General features: G+C 46.6%; 1 protein-coding gene across 2 annotated transcripts in view; it reads right to left on the reverse strand.

Annotated features, from left to right (window-relative positions):
- Positions 1 to 1,278: 1,278 nt before the first annotated feature.
- The window catches only part of Sybu (syntabulin), a 65,015-nt gene continuing 43,570 nt past the window's right edge, over positions 1,279 to 22,723 (reverse strand). For both annotated transcript variants that reach the window (XM_004640078.2, XM_004640079.2), the window contains 4 exons: positions 11,516 to 11,618; positions 7,059 to 7,262; positions 4,964 to 5,113; positions 1,279 to 3,091 (listed from right to left, as the gene is read on the reverse strand). In XM_004640078.2, the coding sequence (XP_004640135.1) occupies positions 1,993 to 3,091; positions 4,964 to 5,113; positions 7,059 to 7,262; positions 11,516 to 11,618 (1,556 nt within the window). In that variant the 3' untranslated portion in view covers positions 1,279 to 1,992. The remainder of the gene's footprint in view (positions 3,092 to 4,963; positions 5,114 to 7,058; positions 7,263 to 11,515; positions 11,619 to 22,723) is intronic.

Raw genomic sequence — 22,723 nt, forward strand, 5'->3', positions numbered from 1 at the left:
ATGCTAATGGCTCAAAGTCATGGCAGTAGACCCTTGCATGGACTCACGGTTCCTATTCTTGCCTCATAATGTGCTCTATACATAGGAGGTGAAGAGTCAAGAGGAAAAGAGTATGTCATTTGTTCTGTTCCAAGTCTATGAGTATTTTCTCATTGTATTGGTGACGTTCCCACACTTACCCAAGCCCAGCTGGTGCTCACAGTGCTCCCCTCTCTGCTGCAGTCCTGCGGCCTGGGTGCTCCATAGTGGGGTAAGCCCCTCTCCACCTTCAGGCCTTTGCATTGGCTCTTTTCCTAACATTTTGTCACAGCTCCAGTTTCTGGCTCTACTCAGTCCTTAGAAGCCCCTGTATTTCTTCAGAGAGCTGGCCTGGCCTTCTGCCTTGGCACCTTGGGTCAAAACACCTTATTTCCTTCTGGGTACCTACTGCTGAGACAGCCTTCTTAGCAAGCACTTTCACGGACAGGGTAGAAGCTCGAGAAACCTAGTTTTGTCTCTTTCACTGTTGATGACAAGCCTGGTGAAGTTCCTCGCTAGTATGAGAGAGCCCGCTAAGTGGTTATTGCATAATTAATATATTCAACACTGATTTTTATATCTGCCAGGTTCTGTTCTTCATTCTTGTCCCACATATATGAACCCAACAGCACAAATTCCTGCCTTGTTCATAGAGCTAATAATATCAGTAGGGAGGTGGGTAATAATGAAAACATAGTTAAAAATATGTATAAAAGTGGTTAGTGCTAGTGAGGAAGAGCTTCTGCATGAGAATTTAGGCTATTTGCCAGGTCTTTTCCCTCCATATAGATAATTAGGGCATTTGCTTTGTAGACACCCAAAATTCTGTTTTCTAGAGATGAGCTACAAGTACCTGAGCTGTTTGGAGGCTTAGGTCCTTGGAAAGCCCATCTCCCAAGTTTGCATGAGGAGGGAATTGAGACCGATCAACTATCGCCTCTTCACCACCCACCCTTCTGTCCTTGCGGGAAAGGGGGACCTATGAGTTCACTCCTGTGTGCCTAGCAAGATTTTAAAAAATCATCGTAGCCTTCCTGACGTAACGTGTACGCACTGAGTATATATATGGGCAAACAAATGTGTGGCTCAGAGCAAGGAAAACGATTTTATTCAGAAATTTTTTAAAGTCAGGAGAGGAAAGGTTTCCCTTTAATTATTATTTTCCCTTTCTTTTTAATTCCACTTTTACAATAATACTGATAAAATGGAAGGTCTACTCTCCACGTATTCTTACCCTAAGTAGAAGCTCACAGACATACAGGAGGATAAAACATTTATTTAAACGAAAACAGTAAACCTTATTTTCATCATGCTAAAGTGTGTGCTTACAAACAATTTTCAATAAAACACTATAATAAGCAAAAAATAAGTTAGTACATTGTAAACTTACGTACAATTCCATCAATTAACAGGTTTAAGAACAAATAGCCATTTATGACTTTGAGCTACATTTAGTAAAAAACTGCAAACACTCAAACCTTACCAACCCCAAGTAAACACTAATGAGCTATTCAAGACTTCTTCAACCCAGTTACACAAGTACATTTTTATTTTTGGTTAAGAGTCCCTGCTATACACAGGACCACTGGAGCGCTGGAACAATTACACATTTTACAACAGCACAAAGCAAAGCAAGGAGCTAACATGCCAGCCTTGGAGAAGCTGTCTTGAAAGTGCAAACTTTGCATTTTCTCTTCCTGAACCACTAGGATGAGAACGGGTACCTTAGACGACACGGCAGGGTCATGAGCATGCTTTCTACACCACACTGGTGGGACACGGACTGGGACCAGGTCTCCATGCCTTTGAAGATACCTCCAGTTTGAAACGGTGAACAGGCTTCAACTAACTATAGTGCAAATCAAATACCGAGGAGCAAAATGACAGAATAGAGACTGCCACTGATCAACCTGCTGTTTCTCTACCTGGCACAGCGCCACATGGGACAAATTGGCATACGGTAACAACCTGGATTTAGGTTTTGATACGGAAGGCGGTGCGGCGGAGAGAATGCAGGGCGACCACACAGCAGCCGCGGAGCAAGGCTCCAATGTTGTACACGGGATCTATGCCCCCTCTCTGAGTACTGAATGCCCACAAAACAGTGGGTACCACAGGGGCACCCACAGCCAGGAGATCCACGAGGAAACTGCTGCTCCAGTACTGCCTTGAGACAGTGCCCTGAGATGGTGAGAGGACGCCATCCAACCTTTCTTCGGCAGTGTAGGATGCAAAATCCAACTCTCTCATGAGGCTGCTCGCAGGAGCTTCTGTAACCATCTTGCTGTATGGGGTCTCCACGGGAGACAGAAGGATGGCTGAGTTCGGGTTTCTTGGAGATAAATCATACAGTAAGTCCGAGATGGACTCTGAGAAGCTCTCCATTGAGGGCGCCCCAGATTCATCAGGGGATGCTGAGCTCGAGGAGTAGGAGCCCCTGAGCCTGAGCACACTCTGAATGAGCTCTGGGATGGCAGGGCTGAAAGGCAGCACGTCGGTCTGCACGGCCTGCTCCACCACCACACTGGCCAGCCCGTGACCCACCACCACAGGAAGGACCTCGAGAACTTCTGCCTCAGGGGTGGAACGGACCAGCTCCAGCTCACCAGATTCTGTGGTGGTGGCTGTCACCACGTCTTCGAATAAATCTGCACCATCAGCCATGCTGTCTCCCACCAGCAGCTCACTGTCAGCCCCCTCCTCTGTGACCTGCTCTTCCAGAGAGAAACTGTCCATCATCTTGCCAAAAGGGGTGCTCAGGGGTAAGCTCTTCTTTGGGGAATCGCATGGAAATAGTTCGTCCCTCAGAGAGCCGCTGTGCGCCATCTCCATGCTCTGGAGCAGAGACTCCAGCTTCTTGTTCTGGATGTTGATGTCCACAAAGTATTTCTGAATGCCTTTATCTTTATCTGCCAAGTTGTTCCGCATAGACTCGATGACCTGCTTGAGCTGTTTAATCTCTTTCCTGGCTTCTTTGAGGGCCAGCTGGGCCTCCACCCGGTGGCACTCTTCTTCGATCCAGTCTTCTCTCATACGGGCCAGCTGGGACTTGAGTTCCACGATTTCAGTTTCCCTGGAGGGAAGCAAGCACAGTGAGGAATAAGGTGATGGGGGCCCAGGCAACAAGCGGTGTGGACCCAGCCCAGGCTCTGGCCCTTGCCCTTGAGGTACATAATTTAAATCAGTTTAGGGATACTTTTGTTTGGCAGGCATTAGCTGTGAATGCCCTCCTTCAATTGTAAAATAGCTAAAATAGCAGCAGTAACCAGAATCAGAATCAAACTAGCTACCATCGTTTCCTTTTTGTGAGCACTCACTGTGTGTGTTACACACGCCTACTCTGCTTCATAGCAATTTTATGATTGGAATTCCTTCGCCTGCTTTTATCTGCACAGCTTGCAGCCAATCCCTACAAGCACTTGTGTGACAAAAGTCCATTTCACTTTTACCTACCTAATAAAGACAAGCGGACCTGATAGCTGTCAGCCTTGTGAAACTGTTTTGGTCACACTCCATTGATGACTAAATTTTTTAAATTATAAAAAGCTACATGCTATAAGGACTGTAAAACGTTGCTTCTTCTCTTTCCTCTGAGGTGAGAGGGTAATGACTCCACGCTGCGCAGAGGGGAAGCCATCCTTCTTTTCATATGCTCCACAGACACCTATTTCAACGTCTTCGCCAAGGCAGTCCGTCTGACAAAAAATGTCCTCACGGTTGGTGTGAATATGTGTCCTCATACTGCTCGTGGGCACGAAGGTAGTCAGAATCTCATACACACCAAGTGCCCTCAGCACTGTGTATTCAAGTTTAGGCGTCAGTATTTTCTCAAGTTTTACTGCACTTTCATACTTGTTCCTCCCATCGTGTGCAAACCTTTCCATGAATTCCTTAAATCATAAATCAAACACTTCCCGAAAGTGGAGCCTGACTCACGCCAGAAATGAGCTTTACTCTCAAGTCTATTTCAGGCAGGTGAAGAATCAGATTAACTGGGAAGAGGAGAAATACCACTTCTAACAGTCTCTGCTGTTATCTGCCCAAAGTACCCCCACTCCTTGGACTGGGATTCAACCCAGGGCCTTCACACCAAGCTACATCCCTACTCCATTTTTAATTTTTTATTTTGAAATAAGATGTTGCTAAGTTGCCCAGGCTGGGCTCAAACGTGTCATCCTCTAGCTTCTGGTGCTCTGAGAATTGGGATTCCAGGCACCTGCCACTATCAGCCAAAGTCTCTGGGTCGTCCATGCACCCACACAGCAGAGTGCAGTCGGAGCAGTTCAGGCTGCCACCAGGCTAAATGAGACCCCAGGCGCCCAGAGGATCCAAATGATAGCCTTCCACTGCGCTCACAGCAACCCTGGCCAGCCGGAGCTCTCCTATTCTGTCCCAAAATTTCCTAGGGAAAGCCATTGAGCAGAGACTGGCGTGTCTCCAAGAGGACAAAGGCTTTTTCTTTCTGAGATAAGATCTCTTAAGCATGAGCTAGCTTATTCTTTTAGCCTTGATGGTTGGCCAACAATAACAAACCTCTTCCTTCAGCACAGAAATAGCTTGCAGGAACCACAAGGTACATAGCCGTGCTCTCGTAGAGATAAACGGCTCCATGGGGCCCTGTGCAACTCATTCTACTGGAAGTAGGGGACTGTTCCTGAACAGGGCTCTGCCATTTAAAAATAGTAGTGAACACACCCAATTCTTTAGCTGTGTACACACCCAGAAAGAACCAAGGGTCCCCGCTAACCTACGAGGTCCCTGAATTGTTGAAATAGCCAAATCACAAACATCTACAAAATGGCTCTGTTCAGACTGTCTTAAGAAATGCGACAACAAATTAAGTATATTTTCTTTTCTATTTTTTTCTGTATAGCTTGGGTTTATATTTCACTTTAAGGATAAAGAACCTGCTCCCTTCCCCACCGCACAGGGAAAGCACACTCACCTTTCATGCAGCCGGCGCTCGGACTCCTTCAGCTTGGTCTTCAGGTGTCTCACTGTGACCTCCTTCTGCTGCAGAGGAGTCAGATACTGCTCTGGATTTGGGGGCTTGACACCGTGATTTTCTCCACAAGACATGTACCTTCCAGGCCGCCTGAAACAAGCCAGAGTAGCATACAGAGGTCTTACTTTATCCCTGTTTGCTTTTCTCTTCCAAGGAAGGAGCACAGTGTTATGGACTACACATCTGTGTTCCCTCCGAATTCCTGTTGAAACCCTAGTACCCCAACATGAAGGTATTTGGAGGATGGGTCTTTGGGATATAAGCAATCCTGAAAGGAGAGCCCTCATGATGCAATATGTGCCTCATGAACGAGTTCTTAGGGACCAACCTCTCCACTTTTTTCTACCTTGTTAGGACGCTGGCTGTCCACAGCCTGGGGAGAACCCTCCCTAGGACCCAGGCTGGCACCCTGATCTCAGACTGCCGGTCTGCAGAGCTCTGAGAAGCACATTTCTGTTGTGCAGAAGTAGCCCATCTAAGGTGTCTGTTACAGCAGCCCAAGAAGACATCCACCCTGCTGACTGCTGGAGAAAAATGGCAGTCACCGGGTATTGGGATCAGAAACCTCAGCCACAGATGAGCTCACCTCAGAAGGTAGGCTGGGGCCAGCCAGCCAGCTCAGCAGACTAAAGCGCCCGCTTAGGCAGACGCAGGGGCTGGGGTTCAATCCCTGGCGTGCTGTGCAAGCCCCGCCTCATGGGGTACACTGAGATGACAATTGAGACTGGGCATGGTGGCACGCACCTGTAATCCCAGTGCTTGGGAGACTGAAAACAGGAGGATCACTTCAATTCCAATCTGTGTAGTGAGACCTTGTACACCCTGCACTAAATACATTTTTTAAAAAATCAGAAGGTAGGCTTTAATACACCTGCCAGTCACTTAGAAGACTGAGCAGCATTATGGAGGGGAGGGGACCGTGGAGCAGTAGGACTGTTTGTGTCTTGGGAATGATCATGTGAAATGATGTGCAGCTGTCTGCAGGCCTGGGCTGTCATTCAGAGTGACACGCTTTGTATTAAAGGACAATGGGGGGTGGGAGAAAGGGAACAAGATGACCTAACTTTCCACACAATGCACCACTGCCTACCAGTGTGCTTGTCACCAGTTGAATTCAAATTGTTCTGAGATCAATTCCTGGTGTGAGTGTACTTGTTTGATGGGAATGGAAAATTCCTGCTTCTGGAGGGAACAAAACTACTGCGCTCTTAGCAGGGGAGGGACTCAATGCTGTACAAGCACAACCTCAGCTGGAATTGTAGCCCTTCTCAGGCCTGCCCACGACCTGGGCATCCCTGCTGTAAGGGAGCTGAGTAATGAGGACTGGGACGCCAGGGAGGGGGAGGGCTGCCAGCCTCTTCCCAGGTGCTGGACCAGGTCCAAGCCATTTGCTACCCCATGTCCCACGCCCGGGCGCTGCCCCAGATGGCCTGCATCAGGCCTCAGCCCAAGGGGCCCTGCGCTCAAGGCCCTCTGGGTGCGCAGTTCGTGCTGCTCCGCTCTCCTAGCCCATGCCCCCAGCTCCTCATTTGCCCCTGAGCTCTCTCTTCAGTTCCTTCCTCAGAGAGCCCAACCTGAGCCCTCAGCCTGAAGGGAGCACTCTCCACCTTCCACACTCAGCAAGAGCTGCTTGTAGAGTGATCTGACTTTGTTCTGTCACTCACATCTTCTCTCTGGGCAAAGAGCACAAGGCCAGTGTTGTTTACTGCTGCATTCCCAGTGCTTAACATTGTTACTCAGTAAAAGTGCTCCTGTGTGTGATGTCTCTCCGAGAGGAGAGTCCATCCCTCCTCCTGCTACAGCACCATTCCCCCTCCCTACCCAGTTACTGCTTGGACAGCTGAACCTTGTTAGAAGCTGTGGTTGTGCTCTCTGCAGCAACCCTGGAAGGATTAGCTGAGTGCAGGAAAGGAAAGAGAAGTATCTTATTACAGACTTAGGCAGGGAGTCAAGAGTTGTATATTTTTCCTTTTTTTAAAAAAAGCTTCCCAAATCAGACAGCATAAGTAGCAGAAATTGAGAGGCAAAGTCTCACCTCATCACTGGGCTGCAGTCACTTCCTTTGTAGGAGCCTGAGTTGCTGCTGCTTGGGGAGGAGGGAGCGTAACCCGGATGGATACCAACGGGGCTCAGCTGGTTCCTGCACAGCATGGACAGAAGGTCCTTCTCCCGAGGGGACGGTGGGCTGCTGCCAGCCTTGTGCAGCACTGCTCCATTATTCCGTCCATGAGGACCTCGGCTGGAAGAAGAGCATAGAAGAAGTTAGCGTCCTGTGGCTGGAGGTGTCTGCGTGCCAGTGCCCTGTGTTCCGTCCTTGTGCTGGCTACTGCTCAGGATGTCCAGTTTCTCCCTCCCTCATGTGTTCCTTCTAGCACAAGCACAAGGAAACCCTCCCCCACTGTTTTTTCAGTTTCTGACCAGAAAGCTTGTTTTGGATTCATCCCAACTGCCAGCTAAGAACACAGCACAAAGTACTGATTTGGCTTGGGTTCATCTTGGAGACAGTTTTGGAGATGTGCTTTTTGTTCCAGTCCACCTGTTTAGCTTGAGGGATATTTGGGTTTGATTCATGTTGGTGTAGGAAAATTAGGGCTGTTCACCAGTGTGTTGGGGTCTACCCATAAGAGAAAACAAAAGCATAATTTGACCTCTACTTTTCTTTCCCATGTCAGTACTAAAACATGGCCATGGCCCCCTTCTGGTACCCTGCCTTGCTTGGCCCCTTTAGCAGAAGGCTGTGTGGCCACAGAGTCCTTTCAAACAAGGAATTTGTGTGCTGCCCTCCCCAAAGCCCTTCAGTGTGCATCACACAAAAGGAAACCACTGAATTCTAAAGTTAAAAGTTCTTTCCTCTAGAAACTATCCAAGTGGATTCACTCTCCCTGAGAAGAGGACACTTTATATGGAACAGATGGGCTGATGGCTTCGTGACAAACTGACTTCAGCCATCCAGGGCTGGGAAGCCCTCCACAAGTGGCTGAAAGGAACATGCACTCTGGCATAGACCGTCTTCTCCATGCCGACTTCTCAGCCCGATCCCCGCCATCCCATTTCTTAATATGACCAGGCAGAATGTGGAGGATTAACCCTGACAAGTCAGGAAAGATCCTGAAGGCCTATCCCATATTTTGATCTGGAAAGTCCTAGGCTGTGCACCTGTGCTGAGGCTGCTCTGTGACTCTGGTGCTGTTCCAGACATTCTATGAATACTTCCATTTCGCGTGCCCCCCTCCCCGCTCCTCAGGAGTGGCACAGTTAATACTGCTCCTGAAGTTCAGGAAAAAGAAATCACGCAAGAGTATACACTTGAGCTGGGACTGAAATCTAGATCTCTTCATTCGCTCTACAGAAATATCTCCTACTTTACGCAGATGGAGTACATTGCTTTGGACTGGTGAACAAGTATGTCATATGGCTATGTAAGTGATTGTTGCCCCCCAGATTCACCACTGACGTTCATGATGCAAAGAAGCACCGAAGCACAAGCCTGAATCATCGTGCCGCCGCCCCATCACCTCCTGCTCTCATGACTGGTGTGGGCAGAGCCATGCACCCCTCTCGCCCACATCCATGTGTTGAAGCCTTAGCTCCCAGGACCTCAGGATGTGACTGCACTTGGAGACGGGGGCTTTGAGGATGTAGTTAAGTTAAACTGAGGCAGTTATGGGGGGGCCCTTGCTCAGTCCGACCTATCTCCTTACAATGAGAATGCAGACACAGATGGGCAGAAAGAAGACAATGTAAAGACGTTGGCCACCTATAAGCCAGGAGAGAGGCCTCAAAAGACCCAATCTGCCAACACCTTAATTCTGAATCTCCAGTCCCCAAAACCTTAGGCCATCAGCTCTGTGGTACTGCGATATGCTGCTCCAGCAGACTCAGCACATCGCCATCACCATCATCACAACAGCAGCAGCTTTTTAAAAAAATTTCTACAACTACTGAAACATAAAAGCCTTTACTGACCCTTTTACTAGGTTCTGGATACCTTGCCACACAGTCACAGGTATCAGCTCTTTGAACCCAATGAGAGACGCTACTATGACCCCATTTCCTACAATCGGAAACTATGCTGTTAACAGTGGTCAGTGTGTCAAGCCCAGGTCCTCCTGCTCCAAACCTTTAGCTTCCTCCTGCCCACCTTCATGGGCTGCTTCTAAACAGATCTGTGAGTTTTAACTTACGGAAAAGGATTCCATCAGAAATGGCAGGGTGGGCCTTCCACAAGACAAGATCATCTGTGAATCATCTGCCACAGATACGCTCACCAGCTCCCCCTGCTCATGTTCAAGTGGTCCTGCGCTGCCTTCTGTCGCCGCAGGAGCCAGAGGCCAAGTACAGAGATCAGAGGCATTTGCCATGAGAACCCAGCCCTCCTAGAGGAGCTGCCCTCAACCCTGAGTCCTACAGAACCCAGGGACTCCATAGAATTCCCCAGGCTTCTCCATCACCAAAATCTGACAACACTGTGCCTGGCTCAGATGAAGAAAAGTGATGAGTCAATTCAACTATTGTTGTTAATCACTTTTTTTTTTTTTTTTTTTTGAACCAGGGATTGAACTCAGGTCCTTGTGCTTGCCAAGGAAGCGCTTATTCCACTGAGCCATCTCCCCTGCCCCTGTTGTTAATCACTTGATGCTTACTGCTTGGCTACATTAGTTTCTTGGATGAGCATTTTTTGTTTTGCACACTATCATATATACCTGTTTTATATTTAACATATCAATTTCCATCACTTTAAGAAAGTATGAATTTTGGACTAGACTATTTTCTCTAATTCCTATTATTGACCTGACCTAGGAATTTAAGCACAACCCAAACTCCTCTGAAATGCTTAACGCAACTGTTTTCCCTTCTTGTGGGTATGTTCTGGGATTCTCTATCATGGTGGGTACTCACTCCTGGAATGGCTTAGACAAATGATCTGAGCAAGCCACTTGTGATTGACACAGAACATGTCTGTATTCATGCCTTGGATGTCAGGGGCATTTTGTTTATAAGATAGGAGGGACTTGGGAATAGAGAAATTGTGCTTTTTACTGTGAACTTCCCTGTTGCCTTACAAATTTGTCTGGCTTCAGTTTTCTTTTCAGCAGTAATCTGCACAGGGGTTGTCTCAGGTCCCTTTACAAACATCAGCCAAACCCTCTTCTCTTCAAGACAGATGGAAGTTGGTTCTGCTGAGTTGTGCAATTGTGAGCATGCCCTGTCTCCAGGAAGGGCCCCTGCAGTTCATATAGCCTAATCCTGTTCTATGAATTTGGACCTTGTAGCCCAGGAGAGTCATGTGACACACAAAGTCAGGAGACAAGCATCCCAGGCAGGGTTGGAGTGTGCTCACTCCAACCCTCCTTTTGGTCCCTGCGCGGGGTGCCTGCATCATCACACAGGACGCTGGGACCAACTCATCTAGAATATACCACATGCCCCATTACCCTTGATATGCTTTCCCTGCATAATTTCAAAAATAATTATGTTAATAATCTATTTGTTGTCTTTCTTGCTCTATTAAAATGAATATAGTTTCACACAGTCCAAACCCCATCTCTTTCTCTCTTTTTTTTTTTTTTTTTTTTTTTTTCAGAACTGGGGATTGAACTCAGGCCTTTTCACTTGCTATGGAAGGGCTTATTCTACTGAGCCATTTCCCCGGCCCCTACTTTTTGTGTGTGTATGTGTGTGTCCAAACCCCATCTCATAGTGACGCGCAATGAATATGTGAATGAATAATGACAGTGGTTGAGGTGGAGACTCTGGGGGCTTGGACACGCCCACCCACTGTGAATGGTGGCTCTTCTTTTCCCACAGTCTCCTCCCCCAGTTCAAACAACATCAGTTGTGAACATCGGATTATGCTTGTTGTGACCTAATCAGAGACCCTATGAGACAGGCATGCCTACAGCTTTGTGTTACAGATGAGGAAACTGAGGCATGGAGAAGTGAAGCCGCTGCTCAGGGCCACATAGCCTGCAGATGAAGGTGGCCTGGCTCCAGAGCCTACGCACTCCGCGGCTTTGCTGCCTCTTCCAGTGGTGGCCACTCATGCCAGGGCACTTGGGATTCTGTCCCCTCCCTCCTGAGAGACCACTGGGAGGGGTCAGGGGTCACTGCTTCCTGCATACAGATAAGAAAGCAGGCCAGCTGGAGGAGGGCAAGTGGGAGGCAGAGGCTTCACAGGGGGAGATGCCAGGCTCCTGAAAGGGAGGCAGGTGGGAGTGGGGGAGGCCAGATAACACCCAGGGGAGGAAAGGAAAGCCTGGGTGGACACACAGGCAAGGGCTGGGCTGGGCGGGAGGTGGCCAAGCCACATGCCCACAGCAGGTGAGGTACAAAAGGACCAACCTCAAATCCCTGTAAATAAAAAATAAAAAGCCTCATTGAATTGCAGCAAAATATAAAAGGATAGTAATCTGGGTGGTTTTGCAGAAACCTAAGCTGCAGGTAAGTCACCCGTGCAAAGCATCTTATTACAGAGTGGGAAACAACGCCTACTTGCGTGAGAAAGCGGACCGCTTGCTTCCTGCTGTAGACATATGGATCTCCGGGGCCGAGATGCTGCCTGTGCTGCTCGAGGAGCTGAAATCGGCTTCACTACCTGAAAAACAGCAAGGAAGACAGAAGCATGAAAGGAAAGCCCGAGAACGCGCTGGCCAGGCCTCCCTGCTCCTGCGTCACACGCCCAACTCAGCGCGGATTCTGGAGCTTACAAGCTCAGTGTTTCCCTCGGAGCAGAAGGGAGAAGGAGCAAGCACAAGGGCCTCAGCTCACAGCCCAGGCTGGGACCCAGCCAGGCTGGAGGCACACAGATGCCAGTCTCTAGTGGGCCAGCATCAGAAGCCAAGCTGGGCAGGAAGAAGAGCCTGCCTCCCATGGGACAGGCTCTCACCCAACAAGGTGCCAGGCCAGAGTGAGAGCGAAAGGAAAAGCACACACAGCTGCTCAAAAGCAGTTCTTCGGAGAGAGTTTATCTCTGGGCTTCTGCAGGCAGCGAGTCATAGCGGCATTTGGCATGGCAGGTGAGAGATAGTTGACTAGGTGGACGCTGCCAGAGAGGAGTCAGGGCTCTGAAGCTGCTTCCACCCGCGCTATCTGATTACAGATCTCACTCTCTCCGAATGCAGACTCAGTTTTTCAATAAAAAAATGGGCAATTTTGACCAGGAGTGGGTTTTTTTTTTTTTTTTCCAAACACAATGGCAGGGATGAGACCTGTGAATTATACTCATATTTGGAATCTTAGCATTGGCCGGCCGAGATTGTTTAATACTTTAAAAAGGTAATGTTACATGCTGAGTACAGATAAGAGTTGGGTGTGTGATTATGGTAATATTAATTCATTCTGATAAAAAGTGCATAGTTCTGAAGGAGCAATAATGCAAATGTTTTCCAAGATTAGTGTGGGGAAGATGTAATAAAGAACAATGGGAAGAAATCAAACAAGACCTATAAAATGAAAGATGCAGTATGTGCATTTGGAAACTAAATCCAGGTACACAATTTTGTTTGGCTTTGTTAATTACAACACACTTTGTGATTCTTCTGTTCTACAACCAGATGCAGCTCTCGTTTCTGAGTCTAGGGAAATATAAATAAATCCTTGAGTTTCTCACAAACAGCGAATGTTAGTTATGATTATTTGTTGAGTGCCCCTAGATCCTAGGTCCTGTATGATGTCATATATTCTTGTCAACTGTGTAGGACAGTCACAAATCTCACTCTTGCGCTACTGTGAAAACAGGCTGATTTACTGAAGGCTTGCGAGTGACCAATCTTCAGGCCCAAACCCTCAGCACCTCTATAGCACCATGTTTTCCCCTCAGAAGACAGGCAGAGAGGTCTGGGGATCAGAGGAGATCCTGAATCAACTTTACATCACTGTCTTCTCATAGGCCATGATGAGGCCCAGGTACAGGCGGCCACACAAGCAAACAGACTCTCACTCTGCCGGAGTTCATTAGTTCTGCTAAAGAGGACACTGGCTGTGGCAAAGCAGAGAGGAAAAATTGTTTTCTTCAGCATCTGTGAACTCCAGTCTCTTCCAGGAAAGAGACCGAGAATGGCCCCTTGGCTGGATGACAGCTGTGATTCCCAGCTCCTGGCTCCCAGGAGAACAGGAGCATCGGGATGGCGATTCATCAGGACCCAGACCAGCTACTACTCCTCAGCTGCACAGGCTTTGTGGAGCTCCCTCAACCTAATGAGCTGCTTCTAAGTAATGCACTGGCTGAGTTGTGTTTTGCAGGAGTTTGTGATTGATAGTGCAACCCAGCAACACGCAATTCCTGACAGCCTGATTCAACCAGCATTGTCTGCTAGCAAATTATCAGGTTGCTGATTACAGGATTAATATGGGCAGTTTTCAAAAATATATCCTGTCATTGCAGCCTCCGGGTTTAAAATATTTTCTAGTGTGAAATTATTCCTCGGAAACACCCAGTTTTCATTTCGTAAAAGACACACAAAAACCCATGCATTCTAATTTAACTGCATAAAAACAGAAATTCTAGAACAGAGAAAGTAAACAGCTAAAAATCCATTGCTGCCTCTGGATGCCACTGATCTGTAGTAACTGTGTTTCCTGAGCTAAAGGGATAGCTTTGTTCTATATTTTATTGCTTCTGGGACTCAGTACATTGACTTTTAGGTATTTACAGAGCCTGAGACTACTTCAGTCTAGCACTCTGCTGTCTTATTTTCTGCACATCTAAAAAATACAAGAACCACAGAGTGCCCCACAGCTGTATTCAGAACTGTTTGAATCATATGGTTGTAAACAATGCACATGCTATTTCACAACTACTTTACCTTGTGATTTTAAAAAGTATAAACTATTTTCAGTTTGGTGAATATAATGAAAAAAGTCAGTGAGCTCCTTTGAAAGGTATACAGTGTCTTAGTCATTTTCTTTGTTGCTGGGACAAAATCCCCAACACCTGCAGTGTAAAGGAGCCATGTTTTAGTCTACAGTGACTGGCTGCACAGAAGGAAGTGGGAAAGGTGTGGAGTGGGAGGGGATGAAAAAGGACATGCTCTGTACATGTGCCCACTCCCCAGTCAATGAAGGCATTTAAAAATACTTCACTAATTAAATAAAAAGAAGCAGCATGGTGAAAGGGATTGATCAAGAAGATGCTCACAGCATGGCAGATAGGAAGCAGAAAAGAGTGAAGGGAGGAGCCAGGAAGGGAGAGAAACACTTCCACGTCACACCTACCATGACCCTCCTCTTCTGACCAGACCCCAACTCCTAATAGCAAGTCAGGAACAAATCCCCATAAGCCAATCTCTTTCCAAAAACCCCACCTACGAGCACTTTAAGTTCTTGGGGAACATCTTGGCAAACCATAACACACTGGAAAGAGATTTTGATTGTTTTCAAGGCAGAGCCTCACTGTGTTGCCCAGGCTATCTCTAACTCTTGGGCTCAAGTGATCTTTCTGTCTCAGCTAGGACTACAAGTGTGGGCCACCATGCCTGGTGAAGGAAGTTGATTTTTGTAGATCATCTGCTATAGCTTCCCAAGTCACTAAGCAAAATCACTAAGAGAAAGTCTGAAGACACCAAAATCCCACTTGTTCATTAGATGGCAATGAAGATACAAAAAAGAGGCATGACTGAAAAGCCATGGACTCTTTGCTGCTTTAAATAAATGAATATAAGAAAAAAAAAAAAAAAAGAGGCATGAGGCTCTCATTTCCTTTAAGCTGCATCTGTACCTGGGTACTGGCGCAGGTACTGTGCCTCAGTGCACTTCTTGTGGCTACAGAAATCAAAGAACATTGACCCTAAGCACACAGGTCCTGAGTCAGATGGTTGTGGTCAGACAAATGCCACCTCTGCGTACCAGGTGGAGGGCTTTGAAAAACTTATTTCACCTCTCTGTGCTCAGTTTCCTCATCTGTTAGGGGAAAAGACAGTCATACCAACTGCTTCACTGGGTTACTGTGAACAATTATCATGTATGATGTAACTTAGAGAAACACCTGACCCACCATAAGATCTGAGAACAATGATAGCTGGTATTATTTTGCAGGGATTAAAAAGGTAGCTTGTAAAATACTGTATATTTCTTTCGCAAAAAAAATTAGAAAACAACATCAAGAAGGATAAATAAGTCTATGGCTCCATTCCATAGCTTACTTGTTCTTTCCATTAATACATGAATATCATTAAAACATATCACACTTTGAAATGAAATGAATAAGTAGGGTGTTTCTAATTTTTTTATTATAAGCAAATGTAATCTACCATCCTTAGAAATTTTTACACATTCTCACTTATTTCTCATGATAATATAGACCCTATGAAGTAGAGAGAATTTTCAGTCCCTTTCCAAACAAGATAGAGATGAATGACATATACAAGGTAACAAAACTAATTCAGGCCACCTGACTCCTTGGACCAGGCTCTTGTTCCATGAAGATGTTCAGTGGATATCTTCGTGCATACAAATGTCCATACTTGTCTTTTTTTTAACCTCTGTAAATTTCTAAAAGTAGAACTTTAAGCCAAAGGAAAATTACACACTTGGTGTTAATACGTGTTCCATATCCATAGGAATATGGGGACGGCGCTTGTCTAAAGCAGTCTGTTGTGGTCCAGGGATTGTGTGCTCCATCTGCTCCAAATGAAAAATCTCTGGGGTTAATGGAAATACTCTGATACAGTACGGAAAATTCTGTAGCCATTGAAAGTTGTTCTCGAGAAGTTAAGAGGAATTTAAAAGTATGTGTATCTAAGTCATCTTTATCTTTGTACCTCATGGAAATTGTCCTTGGCCATCTGTCTGGCTGGAGTTCCAGGACTGAACAGGGAGGCCACACTTGGTGGCCTTTAAGGCATTTTGTGATGCCAAATCCTGGTGACTAAGCTTCCTGCAGCACAAAGCAGTTTCCATTATCAAGAACCTCTGCCTGGTGCTGCCCAGAAGTTCTGGTGGTTTCCTGTTTGACAGTGCTACTGGCCTCCTGAGAGGCATTGTGTTTTTTTCATAACACCACAGCATAAGCACTCAGGGCATGCCCGGTAAAGCAGGGAATTAGAGAAGAAAAAGGGAAACAGAAAGAGTATGAGCCAAGATCGGTGATAATTAGACTTATTTTTAAAACACTGCCTATAGTCAGGTCTCTTAGGGTGTTACTATTTTTGCTCGCTTTGGGGATATCACAGAGTCTCTGTAAGTCACAATATTCCACATCTCTGAGAAGAGAGCAAGCCTGCCATCTACTAAGCTGTATCAAACCACTGTGAACCACTGACTTAAGTAACCCCAAACTCACTGTTGCCCTTTGTTACCACAAAGCTATCAAATTCAGGCTGAGCATCTATATTCCTACCTCAAAGAGTAGAGGCAGTGATTTACGAAGAGGAAGACAGAACCAGCTTCCTACTCTCTCACCCCATCCCCCCACCCCAACACACACACACACACACACACACACACACACACACACACACACAGAGCACAGCTCTTTCATTTAACAGTCTCTAGGGAGGAGAGGAAGAAGCCACATTCACTGAAGCCAAGCACATTATCAAGGGGCAGCTGGAGTAGTGGACACAGGTAATGACAGCAGATATGATTAGAAGGAGCCACTCTTAAGTGGATCTTGTAGAGTGATTCTCGGCTGCAAAGCTGTGGCGATCCTGCCAAGGAAGCCAAGAAGTCCTTTCCTACTAATCAAAGCATCAGCTCTGATCTTTGCAATCTAGTTCCCTGAACCCTCAGAAGCACTTATCTCAGAAAAGGAATGTTTGATCCAAAAATGAGCAGACTAATTGGAAACACACATACACAGATTTTCTCGCATTTCCCCACAGCAGACTTGTTAAAAGCTTGCACTACCATCATAAATTCAGAAGTGACTTATCTCCAGTGGGACTGAAGTTCATTCAACTGATAGAGCTGTCCCATACTTAGAAATAAAAAAATATAAAAGCAACAGAGAAGTTCAAATTTAAAATACTTACAAGTGAATAATTGCTGTTGTTAGATCTAACATAAAAATAAAGTTGCATATAGAAAAAAGTCAAAGATAAATGATACACTAAAATACTTAGAATACATGATACAAAGACTTTATTTTACAAGATATTCACACAAATAGACATACAAAAAAATGGAAAAAGAACATGAACAGGTGAATGACAGAAAAAGGAAAAACAAATTGGCAATGCACATGAAAAGCTTCACAACCTCACTCACTCATAACATAGAAAAGAGTGAGAAAAAAAAGACTTTTGTCTTTTTTCAAATCTATAATATTGATAGATTTTTTTTAATCTATCATATTGCCAAAAAAAATTTGCCAGTATGTGTTAAGGGTTTGTGAAAAGAAGACAGTTTCTGAGCGTGAATTTAAACTACTGAAGGCTATAAATTGGTTCCACATGTGTGGAAAAGAAAACTGCTAAGAACTTCTCCTGTACAAGAGCAACTAAGTGGGCCGCCTTATTGTCCAGTGATTCTCCCTGGGTAAGTCAGGTGGTACAGCAGCCTGGGAGAAACACTGTCACCTCAGAAAGTAGTGACCTTAGTGTTGAAATGCAAGGACCTGGAAGCTTTGCTACTAGCTCAGAGTAAGAACATGAGGGATGGTGAGTGAGCAGCTCAGCTCGGTAAAGAAACCCGCCCTGTGCATAGAACATTTTTCCTGAGGGGTCAAAAGAGAAGATCTGTAAATATCACTTTCCCTTGAGAACAGGAACGTGATCCCAGAATGGTAGGCATGAAGGAACTCATTTTCACCTTATTATCTTTCTGCATCATTGGCTTTCTCAACCATGGATATATTACTCTTGTCATACAAATATAAATAGACATACCATAACTTGTAGACAAGTTTCTTCTTTTAAAAATATAAATAGACATATCATAACTTGTGGACAAATTTCTTCTTTTAAAAATGTAATTTTTAACGCAAGTAATCACGCCATGCCGTGCGGTACTAGGAGGGCTTTGGCGTTCAAATCTTGGCGCTTCTGTGGAGCCTTGGGGAAGGGGTCACCACACCCTGCCTCCATTTCTTAATCCATAAACTGGAAGTGAGGAAATTAGTGGTCAGTGTTGCTAAGGGACTGTGGACGTTCAGCAGAAGCCTGAGAAGAAGTGGTGCGTGGCACACAGCAAGCTCTCAATGTGCGTTGTTGCTGTTTTAGCTCGACCCACTGGTGCGGCGGCTCGAGGCCCAGAAGAGGGCTTTTCAGAAACACTGTACCTTTCCCCTAGAAGGACCCACAACAGGAAGCACTTCTGCTGAAGTCGTACATTCAGTAGTCACTCTTCACAAATGTAGTTGCCATCAGCCATTAGGCTGTGAACAGCATGTGTCTATCTTTGTGTGTGTGTGTGTGTGTGTGTGTGTGTGCGCGTGCACGTGTATGTGCACAGTAGAATGCTTCTAAAGACAGGCAGCCTGAAATAGACTCCCCATGGACTGCTCCAGAAAACCCAAGAGTTACTCTTAGGTCCCAATCCTGCCTTCAGAAAGCCCCAGGGAAAAGGACAGTGGCGTTAGTATAGCACTTATCTTCGCACAGGCCAGGGTCTTCAGCCATGTGGCTTTAAAGATCTGAGAAAGGGATGGAGAGAGGCTGCAAGGAGGCCTGAAAGAGACAGATGGCCAAGGACAACACCTGGTTCGTGCCTTTGTTTTGGGCTGGCACAGTCCACCTGCTCGCCAAGAAGAGGACCATAAGCAAACAGGGTATGCAGAAAGTACAACAAAGGAGGAGACCGCAAATGTGTTTTGCCAGCAGGTGCTATAAAGCCTTGTTTTATCTCTTACCAGCTGTCTGGTCTTGCCCAGAATTTAAAATCCCTTCTAAGCCTTAGTTTTTCCCTTTTAAATGTGTGCCTATACATACTGTAAAGGCTAATTTAGTTTAGTCAATATTTCTGTGCACTTGCCAGTGTGAGGCCCTGCTCGAGATAAGAGAATACAGATTCCAGACTTGTTGGGTGGCTGTGAAGTGGAAATGATTTAATGCATAGAAAGATGGGCACAGGCTGTTCCAACTGGGCCAGTTCCAGCCAAACCCACATAACAAAGACTGGTCTGCCAAGCAAGTAGGATACTCTGCACTGACCCATGGTTTGAGGTCCTCATTGATGCTGTTTTGAAAGAAGCAGGGTCAATTGGTGTGCAAACCCTGTTTGGCAGAAAGAGACAGTTCACAGTGCAGCCCATACTGCATGCGGCTATCCAGTCAGCTCTCACCTGCTGCCTTGGGCAGAGTCCACAGCACCCAAGGGCCTCCCCCACCAAACAGGCCTGGAGACAACCCTTCCCCCACTCCCTTCCACCTCTCAGGCCTGGGCAGGTTGGGCGGCACCCACTGGTCACCAACTTCACTATACCCGAGTACCTTGTGCACCCAGCGAGGCAGGGCGTGTCCTCCCTCGGTACCTGCACACCCTCCCCTACTCCTCTGTGCTCTCTCCTCAGCTTCACCCAGGGCCTGGGGTTCTGCCCTTTTCACAAAGCTTGCCACAAAGTCTGCAGCTTCTATGTACAGAGATAAGTGTTTATCCAATGTTTACCCCAATGAGACACCTGCCCACAAGTCCGGCAGGGAAGCCTAAGTCAGGGAAAGGTGATGCAGAAGGTGGCGGTGGGTGCAGAGAGGGGCAGCCATTAGGCAGCAGAATGGGGAGAAAGGCTATGTGGCACGTGGGGCAGACAGGCGGGGACTCAGCACCAGCCACACTGGGAAGTCAGGGCAGGACTGCAATGACCACGACCTTCTGTCCAGAGCAGAAGGGAGACAGAAAGAGCGGGATGGACCCCTTACCAAAGAATGGTTCTCCCCGCTTACCATGAAGGGGGTGCTGTCAGCTTGCATTTCTAGTTCTAAATGAAAGGAAAACTCCCACTCACTGGAAAGAGACGGTATAATTTACAACACACTGCCAAGGCAACCAAGAAATCTCTGAAATAATGTGTTCTTTTTTTGAAAATCTCACTTCTGTGCTTTTAAAGTAGAGCTTTTGCAAATGGGAAGGAGATCAAGAGGTGGAGGGGGTGGAGGGAAAGTGGTGGAAAGAAGAATGGAATGTGTCTGTCCACATACCAACTCCCATGGTGAATGTGCTTATTATCCACTGCACGTATGTACTAATAAAAATAAAAATTAAAAAAAAATTGGTTCTAGGACCAAATAGCCTGCCCCCCATCTCTGTCCTCACCGTGTGAGCTCCTCTGGGGTTCACTACAGTCTGCAATCCACTCACGGCTCCTGGTCCCCCTCTTGGGAGTCCTGGGAGCTCAGAGCCTACCGCCCACAGAGGTCGCGTCACCCTGGCTCGTGCCCTGACCGTCTCGGCAGCTCTGCCCTCCACCTCTGTGCCACTTAACAGGTCAGAGTCATGCTAGCTTTGGCTCTGCTTCTTCTCCTGCATCCAGACGTTCTTTCATTCCTCTCATGGGTTTTCTCTTCTCTCGGCTGCATTTTCAGTCTCCGTGAGGTTATTCTCTTTGTTTTTTAAGAGCAGCCACACTGACTAGATATGTGACCTCGGAAAGGGCCCCTAACCTTTCGGTACCTCACTTTCATCTCTGAAGTGGCGGTGCCAACAGTAGCTCATAGAGCTGATGGAAGGATAATGGAAATTAAAGTGTCAAATGTGTCCGCCACGATGCCTGCCAGTCTGGAAGACAAGCACGTTCCATTATCGCTATTATCTTAATTTTACTTCTGAGAATCATCCTCTCTGAACCACGTCTGGGTCCCAGCAAGTGGAAACCCGTAATCAGGACTTGGAGCCCAGAGCACAGCGTGGTGCAAAAGGCTTGGGCGGAGGGAGCTGCCCAGGGAGACAGCGACCTGGAGGAGAAGAGGAGAGGCGGAGCTCAGGGCCCCGGGCTCCCTCCCAGGCAGGCAGGTTTGTGATCCTCCTCCCACGCAGCCCTGGTGCCATGTGTGGGACTGGGAAAGCTGGGAACTTTCAGGCTTGGCACATAGGTTTTATGTCCTCCAGAATTTCTACCTCATTTCTCTGAGAAAACCCCATGAACACATTACCTCTCTCAGAGTGGTGGATATGGAAGCATGTCTTCTGCATCCACTAGGGGCTCTGAAGCCAAGCAGAGGCATGAACCCTGCCAACAGCCTCTGCTGTAGCTGCTGTCTGCCCCAGCGCTCTCCAAGGGAGACATGAGCTCAGGCCATGGAGGGCTGTGCGGAAGCCACTGCCCTACTCCAGTGTGACACTCTTGTTATTTTCTCTGCAATCCAGAAAGCTATTCTCTCCATTTCTTTTTCCTAGTATGAGTTTAAGATACCTAGAGCTAGACACCAACTATTCTTTGTTCACTCACCCACTGACTGATTGGTGTGCATGTGTTTATATTTAATATTAGTGTGAACAAAGGTGTCATGGCCTATCACGAAAGCAAGACCTCAGGCATCCTCTGCAGTCCTCCTACCCGCTCCCCTGGGCAGCAGTTGCTAGTTTTCACCTCTACAAACAATTAGCACAGCTACAGGTGTTGCTAAAAAGTAGATTATTTTTGTCTTTATTCATCTAGTTTTTAACTTTTTATGAATACATCATTATGATGTGTATAATCTTTGAGGATAATTCCCACACACAAATAGGATATTACTATAACTCTCCATATAACTGCACTGTGTTCATCATCTACTATATACTATTCCAGTATATGATTTATACCCTCATTTATTCCTTCATTCTCCTGAGAATGAGAAAATGGGATGGATTTATTCTAGTCACTCAGTTCAATTTGCCATACTTACAAACAGCTATCTGCATTTCCAAGGGTACCAATCTCTAAGAAAAAAATGTAGGTCAGGTCCATTTTTATGCAATAAATTCCCCCACAAAACACACAAACAACACAGTGCTGTGGATCACCTGTCCTTACATCCCTTTCTTTTTTTCTTTTCTTTTTTTTTTCTTTTTTTTTTTTTTGGTGAAACCGGGGATTGAACTCAGGCCCTTGTGTTTGCCAGGGAAGTGCTTATTCACTGAGCCATCTCCCCGGCCCCTCCTTTCTTTCTCATTATAGAGGACCTAAAGTTAAATCTCTCTTTAACCTCTCCAAATTTCAGGATCCCACTGGGCTAAGGTAATGCCTCACCCTGTGATAGTTCTGATCTTGTGTAGTTCTGAAACATCTACCATTACCTGAAACTCTGCTGGGCTAACTGTAGGTCACTCCATGACTCTGCCCCTTGTGGCCCTTGGACGTGAGAGATGGCCAGTCACTGGTGTGCGCAACCTCACTTAGGGAGGTGATGTGAAGAGGCAGTGTATGCAGCGCCCAGCCCAAGTCCAGCCCCGGACTTGTTCCCAGTTCTGAGTTCAAGCACTGGGCGCAAGCTGCAAATGTGGGACACATCTGAGCTCGAAAGCAGGCCTTGTGTAAAGGTCCATAGGAGCAGGCAATTGCCCTGTTTGGCACTCATAAAAACTAAGCAAAGATTTCTGCCCTCTGACTGTCATCTAATAAGGTGACAGTTGGTCATTTCAAAGTGCACCAGCATCCCCTGGGAATGTGTCATTCACTGAAGCTTTTTTGTGATGTTAAATAACTCACGGTGGGATGGCTGGTACCAGGCTTCAATGTGCCCTGCAGCTACAGGAATGCTCAGATTTGAGAACCACCACACTGAAGCATTCCTCTTTCCAAGCTGCCGCCTACCACAGCTTTCTCAGAGGCTGCCTCTGACAGAGCGG

Source organism: Octodon degus, unplaced genomic scaffold (assembly GCF_000260255.1).
Source record: "Octodon degus isolate 3935 unplaced genomic scaffold, OctDeg1.0 scaffold00118, whole genome shotgun sequence".
Lineage (NCBI taxonomy): Eukaryota > Metazoa > Chordata > Mammalia > Rodentia > Octodontidae > Octodon > Octodon degus.